General features: G+C 47.8%; 2 protein-coding genes across 6 annotated transcripts in view; one reads left to right on the plus strand and one right to left on the minus strand.

The window, feature by feature from the left end:
- Positions 1-6,686, minus strand: part of FAM219A (family with sequence similarity 219 member A) — a 52,640-nt gene extending 45,954 nt beyond the window's left edge. For 4 of the 5 annotated variants that reach the window (XM_028115260.2, XM_028115259.2, XM_028115257.2 and 1 more), the window contains exon 1: positions 6,324-6,686. In XM_028115260.2, the coding sequence (XP_027971061.1) occupies positions 6,324-6,383 (60 nt within the window). In that variant the 5' untranslated portion in view covers positions 6,384-6,686. The remainder of the gene's footprint in view (positions 1-6,323) is intronic. The other variant, XM_028115258.2, reaches the window with a different exon arrangement.
- Positions 6,687-6,779: 93 nt separating this feature from the next.
- DNAI1 (dynein axonemal intermediate chain 1) overlaps positions 6,780-22,540 on the plus strand; it is a 65,147-nt gene continuing 49,386 nt past the window's right edge. The window contains exon 1 of the mRNA XM_028115158.2: positions 6,780-6,926. Coding sequence (XP_027970959.1) covers positions 6,780-6,926 — 147 coding nt within the window. The remainder of the gene's footprint in view (positions 6,927-22,540) is intronic.

The following is a 22,540-nucleotide window of genomic DNA, read 5'->3' on the forward strand; positions in this document are numbered from 1 at the left end:
TCCATCTGCCCTTTCAAGGAGGGGAGCGAGTCCCTGAGGTGAATCAGGTTTAAGTTTCCATTTCTTTTTCTTTCTTTTTTAAAAATTTACTTATTTATTTGAGAGAGAGAGAGAGAGTGCGCACATACAGGGGCAGAGGAAGAGAGATTGAGAATTTCAGCAGACTCCACACTGAGCACAGAGCCCAACACAGGGCTCGATCTCCTGACCCTGAGATCATGGCCTGAGCCAAAATCAGGAGTTGGACGCTTAACTGACTGAGCCACCCAGGCGCCCCTCTGTTTTCCAATTCTTTTCACCCTGAGTGATAGTCAGTAAAAAGCAGCAGGCAGCTGGGGGCTGGAACTGATTCAGCCCGACACCCAGCTACCCACTGAAGCACCTGCCTACAAAGACTATACTTGGAGCCTTTAAGGCGACAAGTCACCTCTGAGTGATCTCACTCCAGAAGCATGCTCCCTTGGCATACCCTGCCTGGAAGATAGCAGTCTGGAAACTGCTTTTACCCCAAGTGCAGCTTTCCAGGCTGGTGTCAGAGAAGGCAGGTATGTGTCCTTTTCCATTCTGACTCTTGAAGGTGAAGCAGTAACTAACTCACACATCTATTCTAAAAGAAATCAGTGAGGGGCGCCTGGATAACTCAGTCAGTTAAGCATCTGGCTCTTGATTTCGGCTCCAGTTGTGATCTCGGGGTTGTGGGATTGAGCTCTGTGTCAGGCTCAGCACAGACTCTGCTTCTTCTGCTCCTCCCTCTGTGTGCGCTTTCTCTCTCAAATAAATAAATGAATCAAATCTTTAAAGAAAAAAAAAGAAATCAGTACAAGAGCCCAGCTCAACCAATCAGAGAGAAAACCGTTATAAGCTTAACCAGGATGAAGGTAAAAGGCCAGGCCAGAAACTGCAACATAAAACACTCTCTTAGCCAACAAAGGATTTTACTTTTCCTTCATCAAAGTGCTGCTGGGAAACAACAACAACAACAAAACACCATCGCTCCTTGCTACCACCAATTCGCTTGCATTCATCAGAGCAGGTTTCAGGGGAAAAATATTCACTGGTAGGTGAGCACATTTCTCAGTACCCTTTTTGAGGCTGTTGGGGCCAGTATCACTCTGGTCTTTGGCTTTCCAGTCCTCCTGAGTCCCTCATAACCCCAAGAATGCAGTTTCAACGCAGAGCAAAGGAAAAAAAGCAGCTTTCTCAGAGAGAATCTCCCTGAAGCCAAGAGGTACAGAGACTCCCTCCCCTCAATTTCCTGGGGTGGTGATGGTGCCTCTTGACTTCTAGATATCCATGCTGGAAACCTGGGAGTCATCCTTGACTCCCTACCTCTCCACCAGACCTCTAAACAGGTACCATATCCTGCTTACTCCACGTTATTAGTATCTAGAGATACTAATGAGTCCCTCCTCTCTTGCTACTTTAATGTAGGCTTTCATCATCTCTTTCCTGGATTTGTACGGCACCACCTCCATTTTAGTTTCCCAACCTCCAATCTCACCTTCGCCCATCTCTCATCCACTCCTGGGGTGATAGTCCTAAACTCAAATTTGATCATGTTATTCCTTTAATTAAACCCTTCATTGATTCAAATGCGCCCTTTTGTTTCTTCCTCCATGCTCTTTGGCTGGAACGCTTGCCCTCACCTCATCTTATTGGTCTGCCAAGCTGCTGGTCTTCTAAGCACCAGTTCAGCAGTGTTTCCTCTGTGAAGCCTTCCCTGATCACTTGATGAGAGCGCTTCCTATTTTCCTTTGGCCCTGCTTGAGAGCTGGTTCTTACTTCGTGCAGTGCTCACTACCTGCAGTACCTCAATTCATCTTGATTGTGTGTATCCCTGAAGCAAGCAAGATTCTGTGTTATCAAGCCTGGCCCAACATCTGGCAGGAAGTAGGTTCTTCGTGTTTGTTGACTAAAGAGAGGAGTAGTAAAGGAGAAGGGGGAGACCTGAGCAAACGTGATCCTCGCTTTGCAATATACGAAAAGAGAGAAGGATGTGCCTCTTCTCAGAACCTGAGAAATACTACTGGGTCATAAGCCACGTGGACCCACTAGGAGAATCTACCCTTAAACTGAAAAGTCATCTGACTACAAGAAGGCAACTAAAGGCTCCCAGACCACAGAATACACATAGGTCAATTTTTCACAGTGGCCTCCTGCTATCTTTACAGTGTTCTCTCCGCCACATTCAGGAGCTGCTATGGCCTACTCACTGAATTACTGTCTTGACCAACCCCATCTCTGACTGTCAAGAGGCAGGAGGAGTCTGAGACATCTTTCCAAAATCATGTGGTCAAAGGGTCAAAATTTCAGCATTCCTCATCTTCTCCCAAGGGGCACTATTTTACTCAGGAGCACCCTCGATTGATTTCCACTCTTTCCTGACATATATCTAAAAGCTTCCTATAGCTGTTTGAGCCCATCCTTTTCCTGGCCACCTACTAGAGAAATCTCACTTGTCTCTATCCTTAAAGTACCCGGAAATGAGCATATGCTCGTGAATTAAACAAATGAGTTAACGGATAATATTGGTTTCAAGGAGGACAGACTAGCATTTCTTTCAGGCGTACAGAGACCCCATCTGGTGCCATATGCTTTTTTTTTTTTTTTTCCTGGTCTCTTAGGTCTCTGAGAGCACAGGAGATAAGATTTTTACCTGACATAATTAAGTCCTTAAAAGCTCCATTTGGGGTTTTTTGTTTGTTTGTTTCTTGTTTTGTTTTTGTTTTTGCAACAAATCTCTTCCTCTCCAATTGCAGCCAAAGAAAAGACATAGACTGTGAGGCTGCACCAATCAGTCCAACAGACAGATAGGGCCAGAGAGCCTATCCCTGCTGCTCACATAAGCAACAGCCCAAATTCAATCCAACTGCTCAACAGAGAGACTTGGGACATCTGGGAGCTTCCCTAGATCAGTGAGGTGCATGTGTGGCTTGGACACAGAACTGAGTAGAAGGTATGCCTATCCCTGGCAGTTTCTTTGGGAAAATCTGAGTGGTTAGAAACACTCAGGATTGTCTAGGAGATGAACACAGCAGGAGTGGAGCACAGGACGAGGTCTCCAAGAGGAATTCTCATTCCTTTCATAAGGAGACAGGAAGAGCCCCTGGGGTGCTCTCAGTGATAGGCCCAGGCCTGGTTCAGCTACTGAGATGCAGCCAGGCCAATTAAATAATTGTGATGGGAAAAAAAGGGAAGCCACTCCTTTCTGGCAAACTCCCATCCCAGACAGGAGGCTCCATGCAGCTGTGGCAACAGCAGCAGCAACAACAGGGCAGGGATCTCTTCCTCTTCCTCCCACTAGCTGAGAACTAATGCTTAAATTAGCACCTTGGAAACACCCAGATCTGCCGGCTGTGCCTTCTCTCCCAGCTCCTGCCACTCCCTTAGGCCTCCTTTTCAAGCTTGAGGTTCTCTTGCAAGTAAATAAGAAAAAAATAAAAATCTTCTTCCCTAGAAGAGCTTTTCAAGTAAAGAATGCCTTCTGGATTCTTTCCACCACTATGGGCTAGGGAGGGTTATTTAATGATGGAGTCCCTGTGACAGGCCTCCATCAGTATAGCTCGGTCCAGATGCTGATACCAGCATTGCCTTGTTTCCATTAGGGCTAAAGGGAACAGCCCCCACTCTGCCTTCAGAGGGGCTCACACTGAAGGAGTGAGCATGAACAATAAACTTCTGCCAAACTGTATCTGTGTTGCTAACTACTGTGTCCCCAATACCTCATGTAATATCTGGAACAGAGCAGATACTACATAAATATCTGGTGAATGAATTAGCTAAAACAGTGATACCAGCTCCCTATGACAGTCCTTGGATGACAGAGTGAGGAGCTCTTGTTTAAATTTTAAAGAGATAGTTTGTCTTCATTTCATAAATGAGAAAATTGAGCCCTGAGGAGAGACTTCCTAGAGGTCTCAATAAATAATGGCAAAAAAAATGAAATAGGTCACAGTTGAGTCCAAGCCTGAGTTTTTATGGTCTACCTAGTTTTTATGGTCTACCCAAATACCTCCAAAGAGCCGCTTTGCCCTTCTCCTCTGTGGTATACCATTTTGATTCCTTATGCCCTGAAAAAAAGGCTCTTTTGGAAACTCCATGCAAGGGTCTGCTGGTCTCAATAATACACAAAGCATTTAAGGAGTTTCGGGGATCCTCTAGACTTCAACCTGGGAACAGACTTCAAGAGGCAGAGGTCTCTGGGGCAATGCCTATGCCCCCAAATGGAGGGATGACTGTATTGACGCTTCCAAAAGGCTCTCATCAACCTCAACAAAGTATCCTCTTGCAGAGAAGGGCTCCTTTAGCCTTCGAGAAAAAGGTCTGAAGGCAGCCTTTTCTGATAAGTGCCTTCTTGCATAAGCATTTCTACTCTAGAGTCACAGAGACCAGAAGCACCTCAGGAGTTTTCTGGGATCACTATTCACTCAAACTATCATTGAGAACTTCAGGCAATAACAAAGGCACCAAGGACAACTAAGAAGGCCTTGTGACCCCATTCCTCCCCCCCCCTTTCCTTGGACAACTATTGCCTACCTTCTTAGGAACCTGAGATGGGAGGCAAGAACTAACTCATTGTTTTCTTCTCCTGACTCACTTGGACCTTCTCCTCCTACTTCATCCACCCACCCTTTTGATTCTTGATTAGATGCTAAGAACTGGAAGGGCAATCTAGTTTGACAAACCAGGCTGGAAAGATAATCCAGAAAGGAATGTTAAAGTTCTTCCAGTTCATGGGACAGACTTCTCATCAGGATTTTCTGGCCGCCAAATATTCCAATGAGGGCATCAGCCTAGGAAAAAGTCCATCAGCATCTCTCTCCCCAGTTTCATATTGTATACGTCTGTAAAGCTTCTCTGTTTGGGCTTCTAGAACTAAGTAGTCATAAAAAGGGGGAAAGGCCATTTATCTCCTGATAGGTGGCTCCTAATGATTCTCTCTACCATCCCCCAAAAGGTGTGGCTTAGGGTGGGTCATCGGTCCCTGCCAGGGTCTGTCTGGTCTGCTGTAATGGGTAGGTTACTTGCTCAGGAAGCTACAAAGCACATCTTTAACCAGGGACCCAAAGGCCCAAGCGTGGAACCTATTCTTCACCTCTCTATCTAACACAGAAGGAGGAGCCTTAGGGAGCCCCAGATCTTCAAGCTTTGGAGAGCTCTGCTCAGCTCCAGCAGAGCTTAGAGAATAGTGCATCCACACCTTCAGGTTCCTGGCCTGCCTTCTCTCCTTCCAGCTCCCCTTCGGGCTCCAAGGAGGAAGGGAGATGGAAAAGTGAACAGAGCAGGGCACTCCCTCCCTTCCCCCTCGCCTTATATCAGCTGGCTAGGCCTCAGCGGCGCCTCTCACCCCGCTGCCCACCGCCGGGGGTACAAGCCAGTCAGGTAACCCCCCTGAGCGGTGGCCATCGGGCATGGTCTCCCCTAAGGATGGCCTCGGCCGCCCGCCTCGCCCTCCCCCTTCCATGCCCTCCGCGCCGGCAACGATGACATCATTCCTCCCAGACTCCGGGACCGCGGACAGGCAACAGGATGGGCGCCCAGCAAAGACTCAACGCACAGAGGCCGAGGATGCTGGGGGCTCTTCCGAAAGGGTGGGCACTGGCGACTCCAGCGCGACCCCGCCCCCTCTCCCGTCGGTTCCAGAGCTCTCATCCGCGCCCGTTTCTCCACCTCCCCGCTGCTCTCTCTCCTCCGTGACTCCGGCTCTAGCACCCCCCTGCCTAAGACTGCCTGCGCTCTCCTCAGGAGAAGAACGGAATTCAGGGGTCTTGCACCGACCCCCTACCCCCACCGGACCTTGGTCCCGGCCCCGCGTTCCCATCCTTACCCAGAGAACTGGAGGGCTGGACCCCTCCTCCTCTGCCAGCCTATTCCCAGTCCCTTTTAGCCTAATTGCACCTGGCCCACAGGAGGCATCACAGGCCTCTAGGGCTAAGCGGCTCCTCACCTCTCATCCCAGCCCTCTGGGCCTGCCAGCGGCGGTGCCCCATGACAGTTCCTTTCCTTTCCCAGCTAAGGGCCTCCACTAGCAGTGTACACCATTGTGCCCCAAACGTTTCATCCGACGGCCCTCCCCGTAGCTCCCTTGGCCTGTCTCTGCTGACGGTGCCCCGAGCCTTTACAGGCCTCTTCGCTGTCACCCCGCGTATTTCCCCACGGTTTTCTTGTCCTGCAAGGCCTCCCTCCCGCGGCGATGTGATTTCAAGGCTCCCTTTGACCCATTCCAAGGCGCCCCCTCCGCAGTTACCAAGGCCTGATTCCCTCCCTCCCCCTCGGGCAGCGCCCCCTCCCGGTCCTGGCCTGCCCGCCGCCCGCCCCCTCACCAGCGGCTGCATCTCCGAGTGCGCGGTGGGCACCTGGAACCGGTCGATCTCCTCCATCATGGTGCCGGCGGGCGAGCGGGCCGGGGGCCGGGCGCGGCCAGGGACGCCGACGGGACCGCGCGGGGCGGCGGCCCCAGGAGTCGGGTGGGTGGTGCAGACTAGGCCGCCCGGGACGAGTCGGGCGGGCAAACGTCCGGGCAGATGGAGGGGTGGGCTCGGGGCGGGAGGTTCGCTGGCTGGCTGAGCCCGGCGTGGCTCCGTAGGCTTGCCTTAGTGCTACCGCCGCTGTGGCCGGGCAAAGCCGCAGGTCTTGCCTCGCCTCCTCCTCCGCCGCCGCCTCCTGTCAGCAGCTCAGCCACTGCGGTGACTCGGCAACTCCACTTCCGGGTCCGGGACACCGCCTGAATCTGCATTATTCATGAGGAGGCGGAGCCTGGGTGCCCCAGCCCCTCCCACATGCCGGAGTTCTACTGCGCGCTGCCGCGGGTCGTATTATTCCTGAGGGGGCGGGTCTTAGTGGAGCCGGAGGTTCCCCGCGCGCCCAGCCCCGCCTCTCCCTCGAGCCGGGAGGGGGCGTCAGAGGCGCCTGCGCCTTGGCTAACGGTCGGTTGCTGGGCAACCGCGTCAGGGAGGAGCAGATTCAATGCTGCAAGGGCGCGGGGACCCACAACGACGGCTGTCCCCAAAGAACCCCAGCGACTGGGAACTGAAGTGAAAAAGAATCCAGATTTCTTGTGCGTGATCGAGGGGACAAACTCCTTGTCCTCAGGCAAGAGAACATTTTGTAGGTGTTCCAAGTGTTGAGGTGTTTCCTGCTTCTTCCAAGATGCCCCAGAAACAGCCGCCTCGTAGGCAGGTAAACACAGCTCTCTCCCTTCTGACCTTCGCCACCAATGATCACTGATCATACTTCGACTGATCCTTCATTATCCTTTCCCAGTTGACCCTTAACCTTCTCTTTCCCTGTGACCCCTGGCCTGTGTTCCCACTGACCTCTAACCCTGTCCTTTGCCCCTCTAATCCTAGCTTCCTCTCCCACACTGCCCCTGCCCCACTATTTCCACTTGTCGTCCGTCCCCTTTCCACTTGTCGTCCCCTCACCTTTCCATTCCCTCTCTCCACTCATACCACAGACCCTCCTGACCCACTTATCCTCCTTACCCCCCACGCTAACTCCCACTAATGCATCCCTCATTGCCGTCACATGCTCGTCCTGAAGAAATTCTCTTTCCAGCCCTTTGCTGTATGCCCAGCGCTGGGCTAGGTGGGGACACAGGCCTTTGAGAGCCCACAGAAGGAGTGAAAGAGAATTGTACAGCAGACACAGAACAGATTATATACAGGAGTTTGGCTTAGATTTTCTGTGCTGGGCTACTTGTCAAGAGAGAGAGTTCAGGTAAAGAGGAAGAGGAGAGAGACCTTTTTCCCATTCTTGCCTGACCTCCTACTCACACACTTGCACACACCAAGCACTGGCCCCTTGACTATTTCTGGAGCCTCGTATGTCTCTCTGCTGTGAGCCCCTGGGCCACTCCTATGACTCATTCAGCCATGTGAACTTTGGGTCCTTGTTGCCACCTGGCTAGATGTCATTCCTTCTCACAGGAAACCCAGGAGTTAGCCCCTTCACCCACCAAGTACAGAGTTCTACTTTCCTCCCCAGCATCACTCTGGAAGGTGAGGTAAGGCCCAGCTTTTCAAGGATCCCTCCGTGGTTGCCACTCAGTCCTTTAAGAATTCATTTTTTCCAAACCCTTTTTGAGTTATCACCTTGGGACTAATATGCAGTTTCTGGCTCTGTGAAGCAGGACTTCTATTTATTTATTCTAAATTTTCCTCACTCAGATCTAGGTATTTTGAGGTTTGGAGAGCAAACCTGTGTCCATGATGTTTGTGACTTTACATATTTTGGTCTGGCCTTCTCCATATTAGCCTTTGCTACTTTGCTTCTTTCACCGGGCCTTCCATAGCAGGTGGACTCATCTTTCTTAGATCTCTGCAACCATGAGGAGGCTGATATTCCTGTATGGCCATGGCCTAGTTTTATGTTGGGGTTGAGCTCTGTGTTGAAGGTCATGCATGTATTGTGCTTGGGCCTACTGACTTTACATGAAATTTGTTTTAAATTCAGCATTACTGATGTCTTATTCACATACAATGAAATGAACATTTTAACATACATGTTGACAAGTTTTGAAAAATTTATATAGTTGTGAACTACCACCACAATTGAGATAGAGGACACTTCCACTATCCCCAAAGTTTCCTTGTCCCTCATCCCAGTCAGTTCTCCCCAACCCCCCACCCCCAGATAACCACTGCTTTCTGTCACTGCAGATATTTGTCTTTTCTAGCACTTATAGTTTGAACAAACTTGGGGTCAGTTTCTCCAGCCCATTAGGGGAGACATTAGAGGCTAGTTTCCCTGAGAGCAGAGAGAGGTGACAGCAGACAGGAAGCAGAAAAACCTGGGTCAACTCACCTTCAACTCACATATCAGCCCTGACCCCTGGAGGGAAGGGTTGTTTTAATATTGTGCAAATATTGGTGTGTGGGGTGTGAGAAAAGGATGGGTTGTGCTAGGTTGTATTTTTCAGTCTCTTGTCTCAGTGAATGGCAATCTGGGTCAATGGTGATCTGGGCATGGGACAGTCTAGAGAGGTTTGAGAAGTTGTGCCTTTCCTCTGGGAACTCAGTTCAGTGGGGGCACAGAACACAGGCATACAAAGATAAAAGAGAATGGGATTCCTGGGGCTGGCAGGAAGAGAGACATGCAGGTTGGAACAGTAGAAAAGCTTCAGGGAGGTGGTATCAATGACTTGGATGCCTGCAGTGGAAAGGAAAGGTCAGGATGGAGCTTATTAGGGGACAGAGAAGAGTGTAACTCCATTGTTCATGTCACTCCACTGATCAGACCTTTCAATGGCTCCCTCTTGCTCTCAGGATAAAGTCCCAAAAGTCAGACTTGTTTTGTATGGCCTGCAAGGCCTAGCATGGTCTATCTAGCCTTGCTATCAACCCTACTTCAAATTCCACTATTGTTCTGTGAACATTCCACAATCCCAGAACACTGAACTGCCCTCACTTCCTGGAAAATGACATCCACACACTCTTCTCCTCTAGGCCTTTGAAACTGCTGTTTTCTCTACCTGCTTGGTATAATCATTTCTATCTGCTGCCACCTGTTCCATGCCACTCTGCCTCAAATCTCTTCATTTCTGGCCATACAATCAAGTCTCAGCTTGGCTGTCATATTCTATAAGGGATTAAGTCCCCTTTCTGGAGGCAGGATAGGGTGATAGCCCCCTGAGACTATAAACTCAGTGATAGCAAGGATCATGTCTATCTCATTCATTGTTGAGTCCCCTGAACCTGGCACAATGTCTGGAATATATTAAATTCTGAAAATGAATTGAATATGAGTTCTGAATGCCTGGAGCTGTTCTTTAGGAGTTTTGATCTGAGTGTGTTTGAAGGATAGGAATGGGTAAGCCTGGGAAGAAGAGACTAGCCGGGAGTAATAACAAGAAAATGTCACCGTAGAAGCATGTTTTTCTGGGTTCATGTTTATATCTGCTTTGGCAGTGGGGCTGTGAATGATTCAAATTTGAATCACATGTACCATGGTTTAAGAGCTGAGCATTAGAGATTTAAGAGCAACAATTCTGATGATATAGTCATTCTCATTCCATAATTATTCATTGGTCACATACTATATGCCAAGTACTGGTCTAGGTATTGGTGATATAGCAACAAACAAAACAACCCCAAATCTCTGTTCTCATGGAGCTTATCTTTTAGTTGGAGGTAAACTATCAATAAATAAATAAGTAGGGGCGCCTGGGTGGCTCAGATGGTTAAGCGTCTGCCTTCGGCTCAGGTCATGATCCCAGGGTCCTGGGATCGAGTCCCGCATTGGGCTCCCTGCTAGGCGGGGAGCCTGCTTCTCCCTCTGCCTCTGCCTCTCTCTCTGACTCTCATGAATAAATAAATAAAACATTGAAAAAAATAAATAAATAAGTAAAATATATGGTTGATCAGATGGTGATAGGTGTCAAGGATTAAAATAAAGCAGGGAAGTGGAGTAGGAAGTTCAGGGAACCAGAAGATTATGATTTAAATATAGTCATCACTGAAGGTCTCACAAAGGTGGCATTTGAGAAAGACCTGAAGGAAATGAATGAATTAGCCTCCAGACAGAGGGCATAGCAACAATAAAGTTCCTAAGATGGAAGGTTGCTATACATATTCTGGATCAGCAAGGAAGGGAAGGCGGAAAGTGACAGGAAATAAGGTCAGAGAGGTGTATCCCTCTACTCCATAGGGTTAATCAAATAACCCATGCCATATTAAATTGGTCGTTATAGAGCTCCATGAATCATAATTTGTAATGAAAATGCATGAATGTCAGGCACCATAAACCATGACCAGCTCAAAACATCACTGGTAATGCCCCAATAATGAAGTGTCCTTCCTGAAAATTTTGAGAATTCCAACTGGCTGCATGTGTATATATGTGCAGGAGGAATTTTGCAACGTTGCCAAACATTGCCTGGCAGCCAGACTTCTTAGTAGAGAACTGAATTAGAGTCTTCTGTGAACTCCAGCTAAAAGCTAATTTTAGTTTATGACTAACAAATTTTAGTACTTCTTTATAACTCAGTTATTACCATAAAAAAAATCAGTCTGGAATTTTGCATCATTTGCCTGTGAGAGCCAAAGGAAAAGCCTTGCATTTTTGGATCATTTTATGGTCTCTCCAGAGGCCCCTCACAGACAATACTTTTAGAACTGATGATCTTGATGAGGGGTGACTAGGGTAGGGGAGAATCGGCAAGAATGCACGCAAGGCCAAAAACAAGTCTTAGGTGATTCAGAGATTTTTGGTCTGATGACAGGGCCTGGGATCCATAGAAGAAAGGACAAGAGGAGGTGAGCAGAATCGAAGGGCAGGTAAAATGTATCCGTATGTTTCAAAATAAGATATCCATGCTCTTATGACCCTTCTTCTCAGTGTCATCCTTACACCTCTTATCTTCTTCAAGCCCTAGATATGATCCTTTACCCCTTTAGCTCCTAAATATCTCTCAAATCAAACCCCTTTTTTCATTTTCACTTCCACCTTCTTAGCCCAGCCTATCCATCTCTCACCCAGAGTGCTGCAAAAGCCTTGTAACTGGTATCCCCCTCATCCACTCATGCTCCTTCTAATCCAGTCTCCACAACTGCATCAAGTGATTTTCTCAAACTGTCAGTTTGATTATGTCATTCCCACTCAGAACCTTTCAGTGACTGCCCATTGCTCTTAGGATAGGGACAAATTTTTTAGATAACCCTTCAGGGGCCTATCTGGGCTAAGGCCCACTTGGAGCTCTAAGCCTTAACTTTTATCACTCTTTCCTTATTATTGCTGTACTTTAGTTCTATGTGACTTCTTCTTCTTCTTTTTTTAAGATTTTATTTATTTATTTAACAGAGAGAAACACAGCAAGAGAGGGAACACAAGCAGGGGGAGTGGGAGAGGGAGAAGCAGGCTCCCCACTGAGCAGGGAGCCCGATGTGGGGCTCGATCCCAGGACCCTGGGATCAGGACCTGAGCCGAAGGCAGACGCTTAACAACTGAGCCACCCAGGTGCCCCTCTATGTTACTTCTTTCTGGAACACTCTTCAAACCCTCCCTCACACAAGTATTCCTAAGATTTCAGCCCAATCATCAATCCCAACATGCCCCAATGCTGCTGCCCTGTTAATGAAGATAGGGTCGTTTCCTCTATTATGTGGTAATATATCTTGATCCTTCCTTCTTTAGCCTGCATTCTAGTATGTACTTATTCACTTGTTTGTGTAATTATTTGATTATTCTATGTCTCTCCCATTAGACTGTGAGCTCCTTGAGCGTAAGACCTGTGGATGTTTTTGCTCACATCTGTTCTCAAGTTCCCAACGTATGGCCATCACACCAGAAGCTCTCAATAAATGATTGTTGAGTGAATGATAGAGTGTGATTGGGAAGTAGCATAGGGTATTATGAAAGCATGTAGTAGAATATCCTAACACTGATTCTGGGGGAATGAGGGAAGACTTCTAGGAGGAGCACTACGATTTACGGTTTGGACAAAGGAAGAAGAGTTCAAAATGTAGGATAAGAAGAAATGACCAGAGAAGTCAGACACAACATAGAATAGAAGACATACAGGAACATACATAGAAGACAACAGAGAATAATGTCCTAGAGAAGAGTGTGTATAGTGAGTTTACAGTGTTTATAGAGTATGTGATCAGTTGTGTCACATGTTGCTAAGGGGTCAATGAAGATAAGAACTAGACATAGCCATTAGATATAATAATTAGGAAGTCACTGGGGACCTTGGAAAGAACAATTTTCAAGGTAAAAGCCAGACTGAACTGAGCTAAGAAGACAATAAAGACTACGTAGACAAGGATTTTTTTTTTTTTTTTTAGGGATAAAAGTAAGACTTGAATATGTTAAATGCTGAGGGGTGGGACCCCAGCATAGAGAAGAAGTTGGAGATCAGGAGACGTAAAATATTGACTAGAGCCAAGTCTCTGAGGAGGTGAGAGTGGATCACTTGTAGACAGGAGACAGAACACTGTAACAGGACAAAAGAAAGGAGGAAGGGATGGATGCAGATGATGATAATTAGAGGTTTAGTGGCAGGAAGTTGAGAGAATTTTTTCTTCTCTTCCCCTAATAGTGTTATGGAATTCCTTCTGGAAGTGATAACTAGAAAACAAATTTTGCCAATGGCATTTTCATTTTGTTATGATTATAGTCATGCTATTTTCAGAGTTACGGTCTGAGGTTTGTCATGCACAATTATCAGATTACAAAACAGCTGTGAGCATTTTCAGCCAGAACTTGGTCTCCTCCCCTGTTTACTGTGGAGCCTAGCACATTGTTAGTACTCAGAACATGCCAGGTACTCGAATAACAATGGCAGAGGGCTCTTGTGCTTATCCCTGGGCTTTGCAGCCTACAGGCTGATGCTGAAGAGTAATTTTGATTCTCTGTCTCCAGCTGTGAGCAAGTGACATGAAATTGTTTTCTGCCAGTTAGGGATTTGTATGGAGCATTCAGTCTTCCCGATCCCTGAGACAGAGTTGTATGGAAGAAGCAAGCAAAGCACACAGCTGTTGATCAACTTTTTCACTGTTTTGTATCTCAAAACACTTTGTCCTTCTCATGGAGTCAGTGGATTCTGGTTTGTGTGATGGGTTTATGTCCTCTATCTCTCTCACTTCCTAGATTTGAGAACTCTTGGAGGTGGGACCAACTCAACCTTGGTTCTTCTTTAGCTGTCATCCTAGGATCTGGTACATAGTAGATGCTTAATAAATACTGGATGAATGAATAATGACTGAATGAATCAGTTGATGAGTAAATAAATGCATGATGGAAAGATATGTACTACAATACTCTGAATGCTAACTTTTCTTTCTGGGCCTGCAGCAGAAGCTGCTTGTGCCTTTGTCTTAGTCAAAGCAGCTTAATTCTGTTAATTATGTAGGGACCCTACTCCTGATGTTAAGCTTTTTTCCCTACTTTTATTTTTACCTCACATCCATTTCCTTATTTACTTATTTTTCCCATGTGTCGTATATTTAGCCTCAAATCTTACTTTGGGACAAATTGGGATATAAATGGATTAAAAAAAAATTACTGATCCCAGGGTGCCTGGGGGGCTTAATCTGTTAAGCTTCCGAATCTTGATTTCAGCTCAGGTCAGGATCTCAGGGTTGTGAGATCCAGCCCGCTGTGGTAGGCCTGGTGCTGGGTATGGAGCCTGCTTAAGATTCTCTCTCTTCCTTTCCCTCTGCCCCTCCTCCGCACCCCCCAGCACTGGTGTGTGTGTGTGTGTGTGTGTGTGTGTGTGTGTGTGTGTGTGTACGCGCGCGCACACATGCCCCCCCCGCGCCCCGCCCCCCGCACTCTCTCTCTGTCTCTCTCTCAAAACAAAAAGAAAAATCTACTTATCCCTAGACAAACACACGGTTCCAAGTCTCTGTGTCTTTGTTAATGATTTTGTTCCTCTGCCTGGAATGCCCAAGGCTTTCCTACTTGTAGTCTTTATGGGCCTGGCAAACTCGAAGGCACACAGATTTTAGTCAAGCTCTTTAAATTGCAAAGAACAGAGGCTCACTCAAATTACCTCAAGTAAAGGGAGGGTGGGTGAAGGGGGAAAGGGTGTATGTGGGGGTTTGTGCATGGGTATTTTATAAATACATAAGTAGCCTAGAATCAGAATTGGAAAACTATTGGTTCTGAAACAGATGTAAGTACTCATTACTTTCTCTATATCTCTCATGGACTCTCTTCTTCTCTTAGCAGCTATGTTTCATTCCCTGTTTTCATTTCCTAATCAGCCAACTTTTTAATGGTTTCTGCTCCCTCATAACTTTAGTGTGTTTCCAGCTCATTATGCCACTTTGGATTCTAACACACAAACATCTCCATACTATCTCCATCCAATCACCAGTTCTCTTAGGAGTCCCAGTTCAAAACTCTTGGAGAAAGAATCTGACTGACCCTAGCTTATCTGTTCACGTTAGACTGTACCAGGGAAGGACAAGATCCCATGGCTTTCTAAGCAGCCAAAACTGTGAGCCAGGCAATTTCTCTTACAAGGAGTATAAGGTATAACCTGCTTTACTCCAAAGTAACTTCTACATTGTTGCTGAAAAATCTCTTTCTCATACATTGTGCAGGGAAGGCCTCAGATTTCTTCCAACCCAGGGCCTCCATTCGGGGTGGATATTTACATTACAAAAGGCTCTGTCCTTTACAAAAGCTTTTACTTTAGGTTGTTGGTGTGTGTGTGTGTGTGTGTGTGTGTGTGTGTGTGTGTGTGTGTGTGTGTGTGTTTGAGTGTTTTAAACAGCCTGTTTCTGTAATGAATTTTATTTTTAATATTTTATGTATTTATTTGACAGAAAGAGAGCACAAGCAGGGGGAGCGGCAGGCAGAGGGAGAGGGAGAAGCAGGCTCCCCGCTGAACAGAGAGCCCAATGTGGAGCTCAATCCCAGACCCTAGGATCATGACTTGATCCAAAGGCAGATGCTTAACCGACTGAGCCACCGAGGCGCCCCTCTGCAATGGATTTTATTTTTATTTTTTATTTTTTTAAGATTTTATTTATTTATTTGACAGAGAGAGAGAGAGAGAGAGAGATCACAAGTAGGCCGAGCGGCAAGCAGAGGGAGAAGGAGAAGCAGGCTCCCTGCTGAGTAAGGAGCCCAATGTGGGGCTCCATCCCAGGACCCTGGGATCATGACCTGAGCCAAAGGCAGGCAGATGCTTAACTGACTGAGCCACCCAGGCACCCCTGCAATGAATTTTAAAATGCAGCACACTATATATAACTTTTAAAGACTTTGGTGTAGGGGACTTATATTCTGGCCATGATGGAAAAATCCATACTGGACTTGCCCTCCCACTGTAAACAGATAAAATTCTGGACACGACATATACCACATTCCCTCAGGACAGTGATTCCAGGGGGAAGGAAAGCACCCAACATGAGTCACGAGTTTATCCTTGATCTCTGGCCAGGGACAATTTCTTGACCGTGACTCAGGGAGGTAGATCCCAAAGGAGAGTGTGCTGATACCAGTGAGATAACCCAGATGTTAGAAGTAGCAGATGATGACTTTAAAGCAGCTTTTATAAATATATTTATGGACTTACAGAAAATACTGACTTAATAGATGGGGAATCTAAGCAGAAAAATGGAAACAATAGAAAAATAAATATCAGAACAGAAAAATAATTGGATGAGCCTAACAGCTGAATGTGAGGAAATGATCTAATCTGAAGATCAAACAGAAATAAGATTAAAAAACATGAGCCTTAATGAGCCTCTGGGAACATGTCATATATGTATGTCATATATGTTATTGGAATCCCAGAAGGAAATAGAGGAGGGGGAAATATTTGAAGAAATAGTGGCCAAATTTTTCTAGATTTGATGGAAAATCAGAAGTTCAGTGAGTTCCAAGCAGGATAAATACAAAGAAAACCACCCTTAGGTCCCTCATAGTCAAAATACCGAAAGGCAAAGATAAAAATAAAATCTTGAAAATAGCCAGAACAAAATGACACATTGCATACAGGGTAATAATGATATGATTATGGTTGACTTCTCATGGTAAACAATGGAGGTCAGAAGATAATGAGAGAAGCACTGAAAGAAAATTACTGTCAAGACAGAATTCTATATCTAGCAAAAATATCCCTCAAATAAGAAAGGTGAAATAAATACATCTTCAGATAAACTAAAGTTGAGAGAATTTGTCTTTAACAGACCTTCACTACAAGAAGTACTAAATGAAGTTCTGCAGGCTAAAGGAAAAATGATACCTGATAGAAGCTTTATCTGTTATGGAACCTGGACTGATCGCCCGACGAAAAACCAAGTGGCACTCGGAGATCTTGGAGGATAGGTTTATCTAATGCCAGTGGGCTCAGAGGGAAGTGATCTCCAAAGGTCTGAGCCCTGAGCACAAACTAAGGGGGTAATTTATACACTTTTACTTCCGTATATGTGACACTTTCGCGTGCGCGGCAGGAGGGAAAACCTTGAACAGCCCTGGGGCCGGAGACTGGGATTCCCTTGCTGGCTTGGTCGGCCACCTTAGAACGCAGATTTCCCTTATCATTCCCCCCTTTGATGGCCATTTAAACACCTAGTTTAGAGGGCATAATTTTTATTCTCTAAGGGGCGATAGTGAGTAAGGAGCAACTGATCTTAGCAATTCGAGCAGTGATAAACCTAGTAAGGGCATTAAGAATATAAGGACCAGGGCGCCTGGGTGGCTCAGATGGTTAAGTGTCTGCCTTCGGCTCAGGTCATGATCCCGGGGTCCTGGGATCGAGTCCCACATCGGGCTCCCTGCTCCTTGGGAGCCTGCTTCTCCCTCTGCTTCTCTCTCTCTCTCTCTCTCTCTCTCTCTCCCCGTCTCTCATGAATAAATAAATAAAATCTTTAAAAAAAAAAAAGAATATAAGGACCAAATGCTACTGTGAAGAGGAGCATTAGGAGGGGGCCGATGAGGGGGCAAACCAAGGGAACCATTGTGAGAGGGAATCCCAACAAGTCGTCCACTGGAGTGCTTCCCACTGATGATTTACTCATTCCTGTAATTGGGTCAGAGTGTCTTGGACCACCCCCAACTCATTAGCAAAGAAACAACATTCCTCCTGTAAGAAGAGGCAGAGTCCCCCTTGCACGGCCATAAGTCGAGCCCGCGCCTGTTTTGGAGGACCACTGAGAACAGTGAATCCAGTTGGCACTGCAGGACCAGGGCTGACTGAGTGAGGGCGGAAAAATCTGCCGTGAATTGCTGAGTTAGCCTGTGGTACTGAACCTGAGACATCCCGACGCCAGTGGCGCTGAGGGCAGCACCTAATGCGGCCAGCAGGCTCACGAGAAGAGGGATGGCTGCGGGGGAGCGTCGGGGGTGGCTAGGAGGTCTCCATATAAGTGGGATGTCGCTCCCAGGGAGGACTGAAAGATCAGGTAAGAGACTTGACAAGCGTGCATGATTGATTGTGCGGGGTGATGCAGACCTATACACCTTGATCACAAGCCAGGGAAGTGTTGTTAGGTGCACAGACCTGACTGTGGCCCGAGATGGGAGAGGAGGAGTTTCCATACAGTGGTACTGGAGCCAGAAAGGGATAATCTGAGGTCCCTGGTACTGAGGTGGGAGGTGACATGGTGTATTGGTTGAGGATGATACCTATGAACCGGGCTTCATACAGATCCAGCAGTCAGACGCTAGGGGTGGATTTGAGTGGTTAAGCGCTTGGTGGGAGGCATTAATCACACCTAACAGTTGCATCATAGATGCTTGCTGTGTGTGGATGGGGGACCCAGTGATACACCAGGGCAAGTTATTTTCTGTCTGACTCTGGGGGTTGACTGCAAGGCTTGGGGCGAACATGGGCTTAATCATAAACTTGGCCATGGGGTCGATCCCTATAGAGTGATAATGGCCCAATAGGAGAGCGATTCCTGTGGCCCATGATGTGGCATTGGGTTCTAGGACTGAGAGAGTGAGTGGTATACAGTGATTGTTAGGGCAAGAGGTTGTGGTGGCATTGCGCGACAAGGAAATCTGGATGTCATTCTGCTGTTTGAGGCTCCACCACCTGTTGGACCATTATTCCATTCCCGGCTAAGTTGCCACCCATGACTCACATCCCCAGGCTTGCGAGCATAACTGAGGGCAGGTGTTTGATTCTTGAGGCATAGGGCCCCCACAGATGTAGATATCTACCTGCTGGTAACCTGAGTGAGGGCCATGGTAGGAACACCGTCTATGAGGTTCCCAGGAAGTATCAAGTAGTTGGCATCCATCAAAGTGGAGGTCAACCTTTGGTGTGTGTGCATCCCAGGTGAAAGAAGTCAGTGGGGATGCTGGTGCGGGATTGAGGGGGATAAGCTGGAAAGTCCATTTGCCAGTAATGGTGATATGAGAGTCTGTCCCCCCTTGCCGGGCTGGGCAAGCTAGAGGCAGTGTGGAGGAACAGCACACCAGGCAGCAGAAGACCGGGACTGACTGGGGCCAGGAAAACCATAGTGACATGCACTCAGGAGTAGACAGCAGAGGGCCAATAAAAGTGGGATCTATGACCTTAGTTAGAGGGAGCCATCGTGGTTAACCCATCAGCAGATAAAACCTATGGACAAGTAAGTGCAGTAATATACCCTAGGGTCACCCGATTAGTAATAGCAATAGTAAGCCTCTGGGGGCAATTTCAGTCAGGAAAGGCAACAGTGTAGAGTCCGACTCTAAGATGAGGGAAATCATGCCGATGAGAGCCAGGGACCACGGTAAGCAGGTGTCCATCAGTTGGTAGGGTCTCGTCAAAGGTGAAGCCAGAGCGGGTTTGTGAGGTCTGGCTGGACTCTCCACTGGCGTGGTTCCTCGTCCAAATGATGAGCTTTTTTCACTCTTGAGTGGTGGATCCACAGGGTGACACCTGAGACCTTGAGGGCAGCAGGGGTGGTTAGAACAACAGTGTGGGGCCCTGTCCACTGCAGTTTGAGAGGGTCTTTCTTTCAATCTTTGACCCAGACTGAGTCCCCTGTCTGGAAGGAGTATACCTGAGACCCTAAGGAGATTGGAGCCCTCTCAGTGGTGTACTTTTGTAATTTATTTAGGGTGGCCCCCAGGGCCTGAAGCTGCTCCTTTATCCCTTTATCTCCAACCTGATGCAAGTTCCCAAGCACGGGGGAGGCCGACCATATACTAATTCAAAAGGGGAGAAACCTAGTGTCCCAGGTGTGCAGTGAGCACACGGGAGAGGTAGGGGTAGCAGACCCAGCCATGGGAGGTTAATTTCCTGACAAAACTTTGTTAAGGTTCTCTTGAGGGTGCGATTCATCCCCTCTACTTTCCCTGAGCTTTGGGGCCGATAAACGGTGTGGAGTCTCCAGGTGATGTTGAGAGATTTGGTCAAGACTTGTACAATGTCTGCCACAAATGTGGGTCCATTGTCACTATGGATTGTTAATGGCAGGCCGAACTGGGGTAGGACTTTAGCTACTTCCCGGCTTTGCTCCGTCCTGGTCGGGAAGGCTTTGACCCACCCAGGGTATGGGCATACTATTACTAGGAGATATCTGAACCCCCTGCTTGGCTGCACATCTGTGAAGTCTACCTCTAGATCTTCAGAGGGGGTTGCTCCCATCCTCTGGACACCTGATGGGGGCCATGGTGCTGACCGAGCATTATTTTTAGCACACGTTATGCACTGTTCACTCGTTGCTCGACATAGTGCTGGCAGCTGACTTTTTAGTGTAACTGGGCGGAGGGACTTTTCTGGGGGTGTCAGGGCCATGGTGAGGGAAGGGGCTCTGTCCATGTCCTCACTGGCTGCGGTCTTGGCTGCCTCATCTGCCAGACGATTTCCCCACACTATGGGATTGTCTCCTCTCTGGTGTCCCTTACAGTGCAGGATTTCTACTTCCTTTGGAATCCAGATGGCTTTGAGGAGTTTTAGTATCTCCTCCTTGTTTTTGATAGCTTTTTCTGCAGTGGTAAGGAGGCCCTTTTCCTTGTAGATGGCTCTATGTATATGTACAGTAGCAGAGGCATACCGAGAGTCAGTGTAGATGTTGACTCACTTGCCTTCACTGAGGGTGAGGTCTTGGACTAAGGCATATAGTTTAGACCATTGTGCTGACCATCCAGCTGGTAATGCCTCAGCCTCTAGGACTTTAGTGGTTTTGGTCACTGCATAACCCACTTTCTGGGCACCCTCTTGTAGGTAACTGCTGCCATTGCTGAACAGCGTGAGCTCTGGATTCTTTATGGCTTGATCCTGTAGATCTGGACAGCTCTCATAGACCTCATCAGTTACTTCGGAGCAGTCATGGTCTGGTTCCCCCTCTTCCGTGGGGAGAAAGGTTGCCTGGTTTAATGTCCTTACTGTTTTGAGGGTGATCCGTGGGTTTTCACAGAGGAGCCCTTGGTATTGTGCTAGCCAAGAGTTAGAAAGGAAGCGGTGCCCCTGTGTGTTCACGAGGGACACAACTGCATGAGGGACCTTGGCATCAAGTTCTTGCCCCAGGGTAAGTTTTTCTGCCTCCATGATAAGTAGGACTGTGGCTGCCAGTGCCCTGAGGCATGGTGGCCATCCTGCTGCCACAGAGTCCAGCTTCTTTGACAGATATGCAACTGGCTGTTGCCAGGGCCCAACAGTCTGGGTGAGTACCCGAGTGCTATCTTTTCTTTTTCATGTACAAAGAGATTGAAGGGTTTCTCTATATCTGGTAGGCCCAGGGCTGGAGCCTGCTCCAGGGCAGTCTTTATCTCTGTGAATGAGGCTTCTGCTTCCTCAGCCCAGGCAGGGGGTTCTCGATTTTGTCCCCCTAAGAGATCATAGAGGAGTCTCGCTATTGCTGAGAACCCAGGGATCCAGATGGGGCAGAATCCTGCAGCCCCCAGGAATTCTCGTGGCCCCTTTTTATCTGGGGCTGTGGCAAGGAGATGATGACCTTTTTTCTCTCTGGCCCTAGTTCTCTTTTTCCTTGGGTGAGGAGGAAACTGAGGTATCAGACCTGTTGTTGGCAGATTTGTGCCTTTTTTTATGAGCCTTGGTATCCCGAGTCTGACAGGAGCTGTAGGAGGGCCTTTGTGCCTTTTGTGTAGTCTTCTTGTGTGTCACTGGCGAGGAGGAAGTCATCCACATACTGGAAGAGGGTGCATCGTGTGGCCTCTCTTGGGAAGCTGGCAAGGCTCACGGCCAGCGCTTCCCCAAAGAGGGTTGGTGAGTTTTTAAACCCCTGCGGGAAGCGTCCAAGTCAGTTGCATCTGGCGCCCTGTATCAGGTTCAGACCATTCAAAGGCAAATAGAGGCTGGCTCTGGGGAGTTAAGCTGAGGCAGAAGAAGACATCTTTTAAATCTAGGCAAGTGAACCATCTGGCTGACCCTGGGATTTGGCTGAGGAGGGTGTATGGATTCGGGACCACTGAGTGTAGAGAGATGGTCACCTTTTTGATGTCCCACAGGTCTTGAACTGGTTGGCATCCCCCTCCAGGCTTCTTGACTGACAGGAATGGAGTATTCCAGGCCAACTGACACTCGACTAGAATACCTGCTTCTTTGAGTTTGGCCAGATGTTCTTGGATGCCAATCTTAGCTTCTTGTGGAAGGGGGTATTGCCTTTGCCTCTGAGATTGGGCTTCTGGGATCAGTTCAAAAATGATAGGGGCCCAATTCCAGGCTAGTCCAGGTGGGTTGTCTTCAGCCCATACTGAAGGGAAGGCAAGCCTGAACTCTGGCGGGCTGTTCGGTTGGGCCTGGGTGCAGACTAGCCTTCATTCTTCCCTCGGTGTGGTGATGCTAGTATCAGAGACCCCAACTCCTCTTGCCTTGGATTTAATCAGAGGCTGGTGTGTCCGGTGGGCTCAAAGGTTATTGGAGCCTCAAGCTTGGAGAGTGTGTCTCGGCCCAGGAGGGGGATGGGGCAATCAGGTAGATAAAGGAATTCATGTCAGACCTTGTGGCCCTCAAGTTCACACTGGTGAGCCTGGCAAAAGGGCTGTTGTATCGCCCGCGTCCCTGTGGCCTCAAGGATGGTCGCAGTCCTTTTGCTGAAAGGGGCCCCTGGGGAGGTGACAACAGAGTGCTCGGCCCCAGTATCAACCATAAAAGTCACTGGTTGGCTCCCCACTTTCACTCTGA

This window comes from Eumetopias jubatus, unplaced genomic scaffold (genome assembly GCF_037043125.1).
Source record: "Eumetopias jubatus isolate StellerSeaLion01/CBP00866 unplaced genomic scaffold, mEumJub1_p1.0 scaffold_15, whole genome shotgun sequence".
NCBI classification, from domain to species: Eukaryota; Metazoa; Chordata; class Mammalia; order Carnivora; family Otariidae; genus Eumetopias; species Eumetopias jubatus.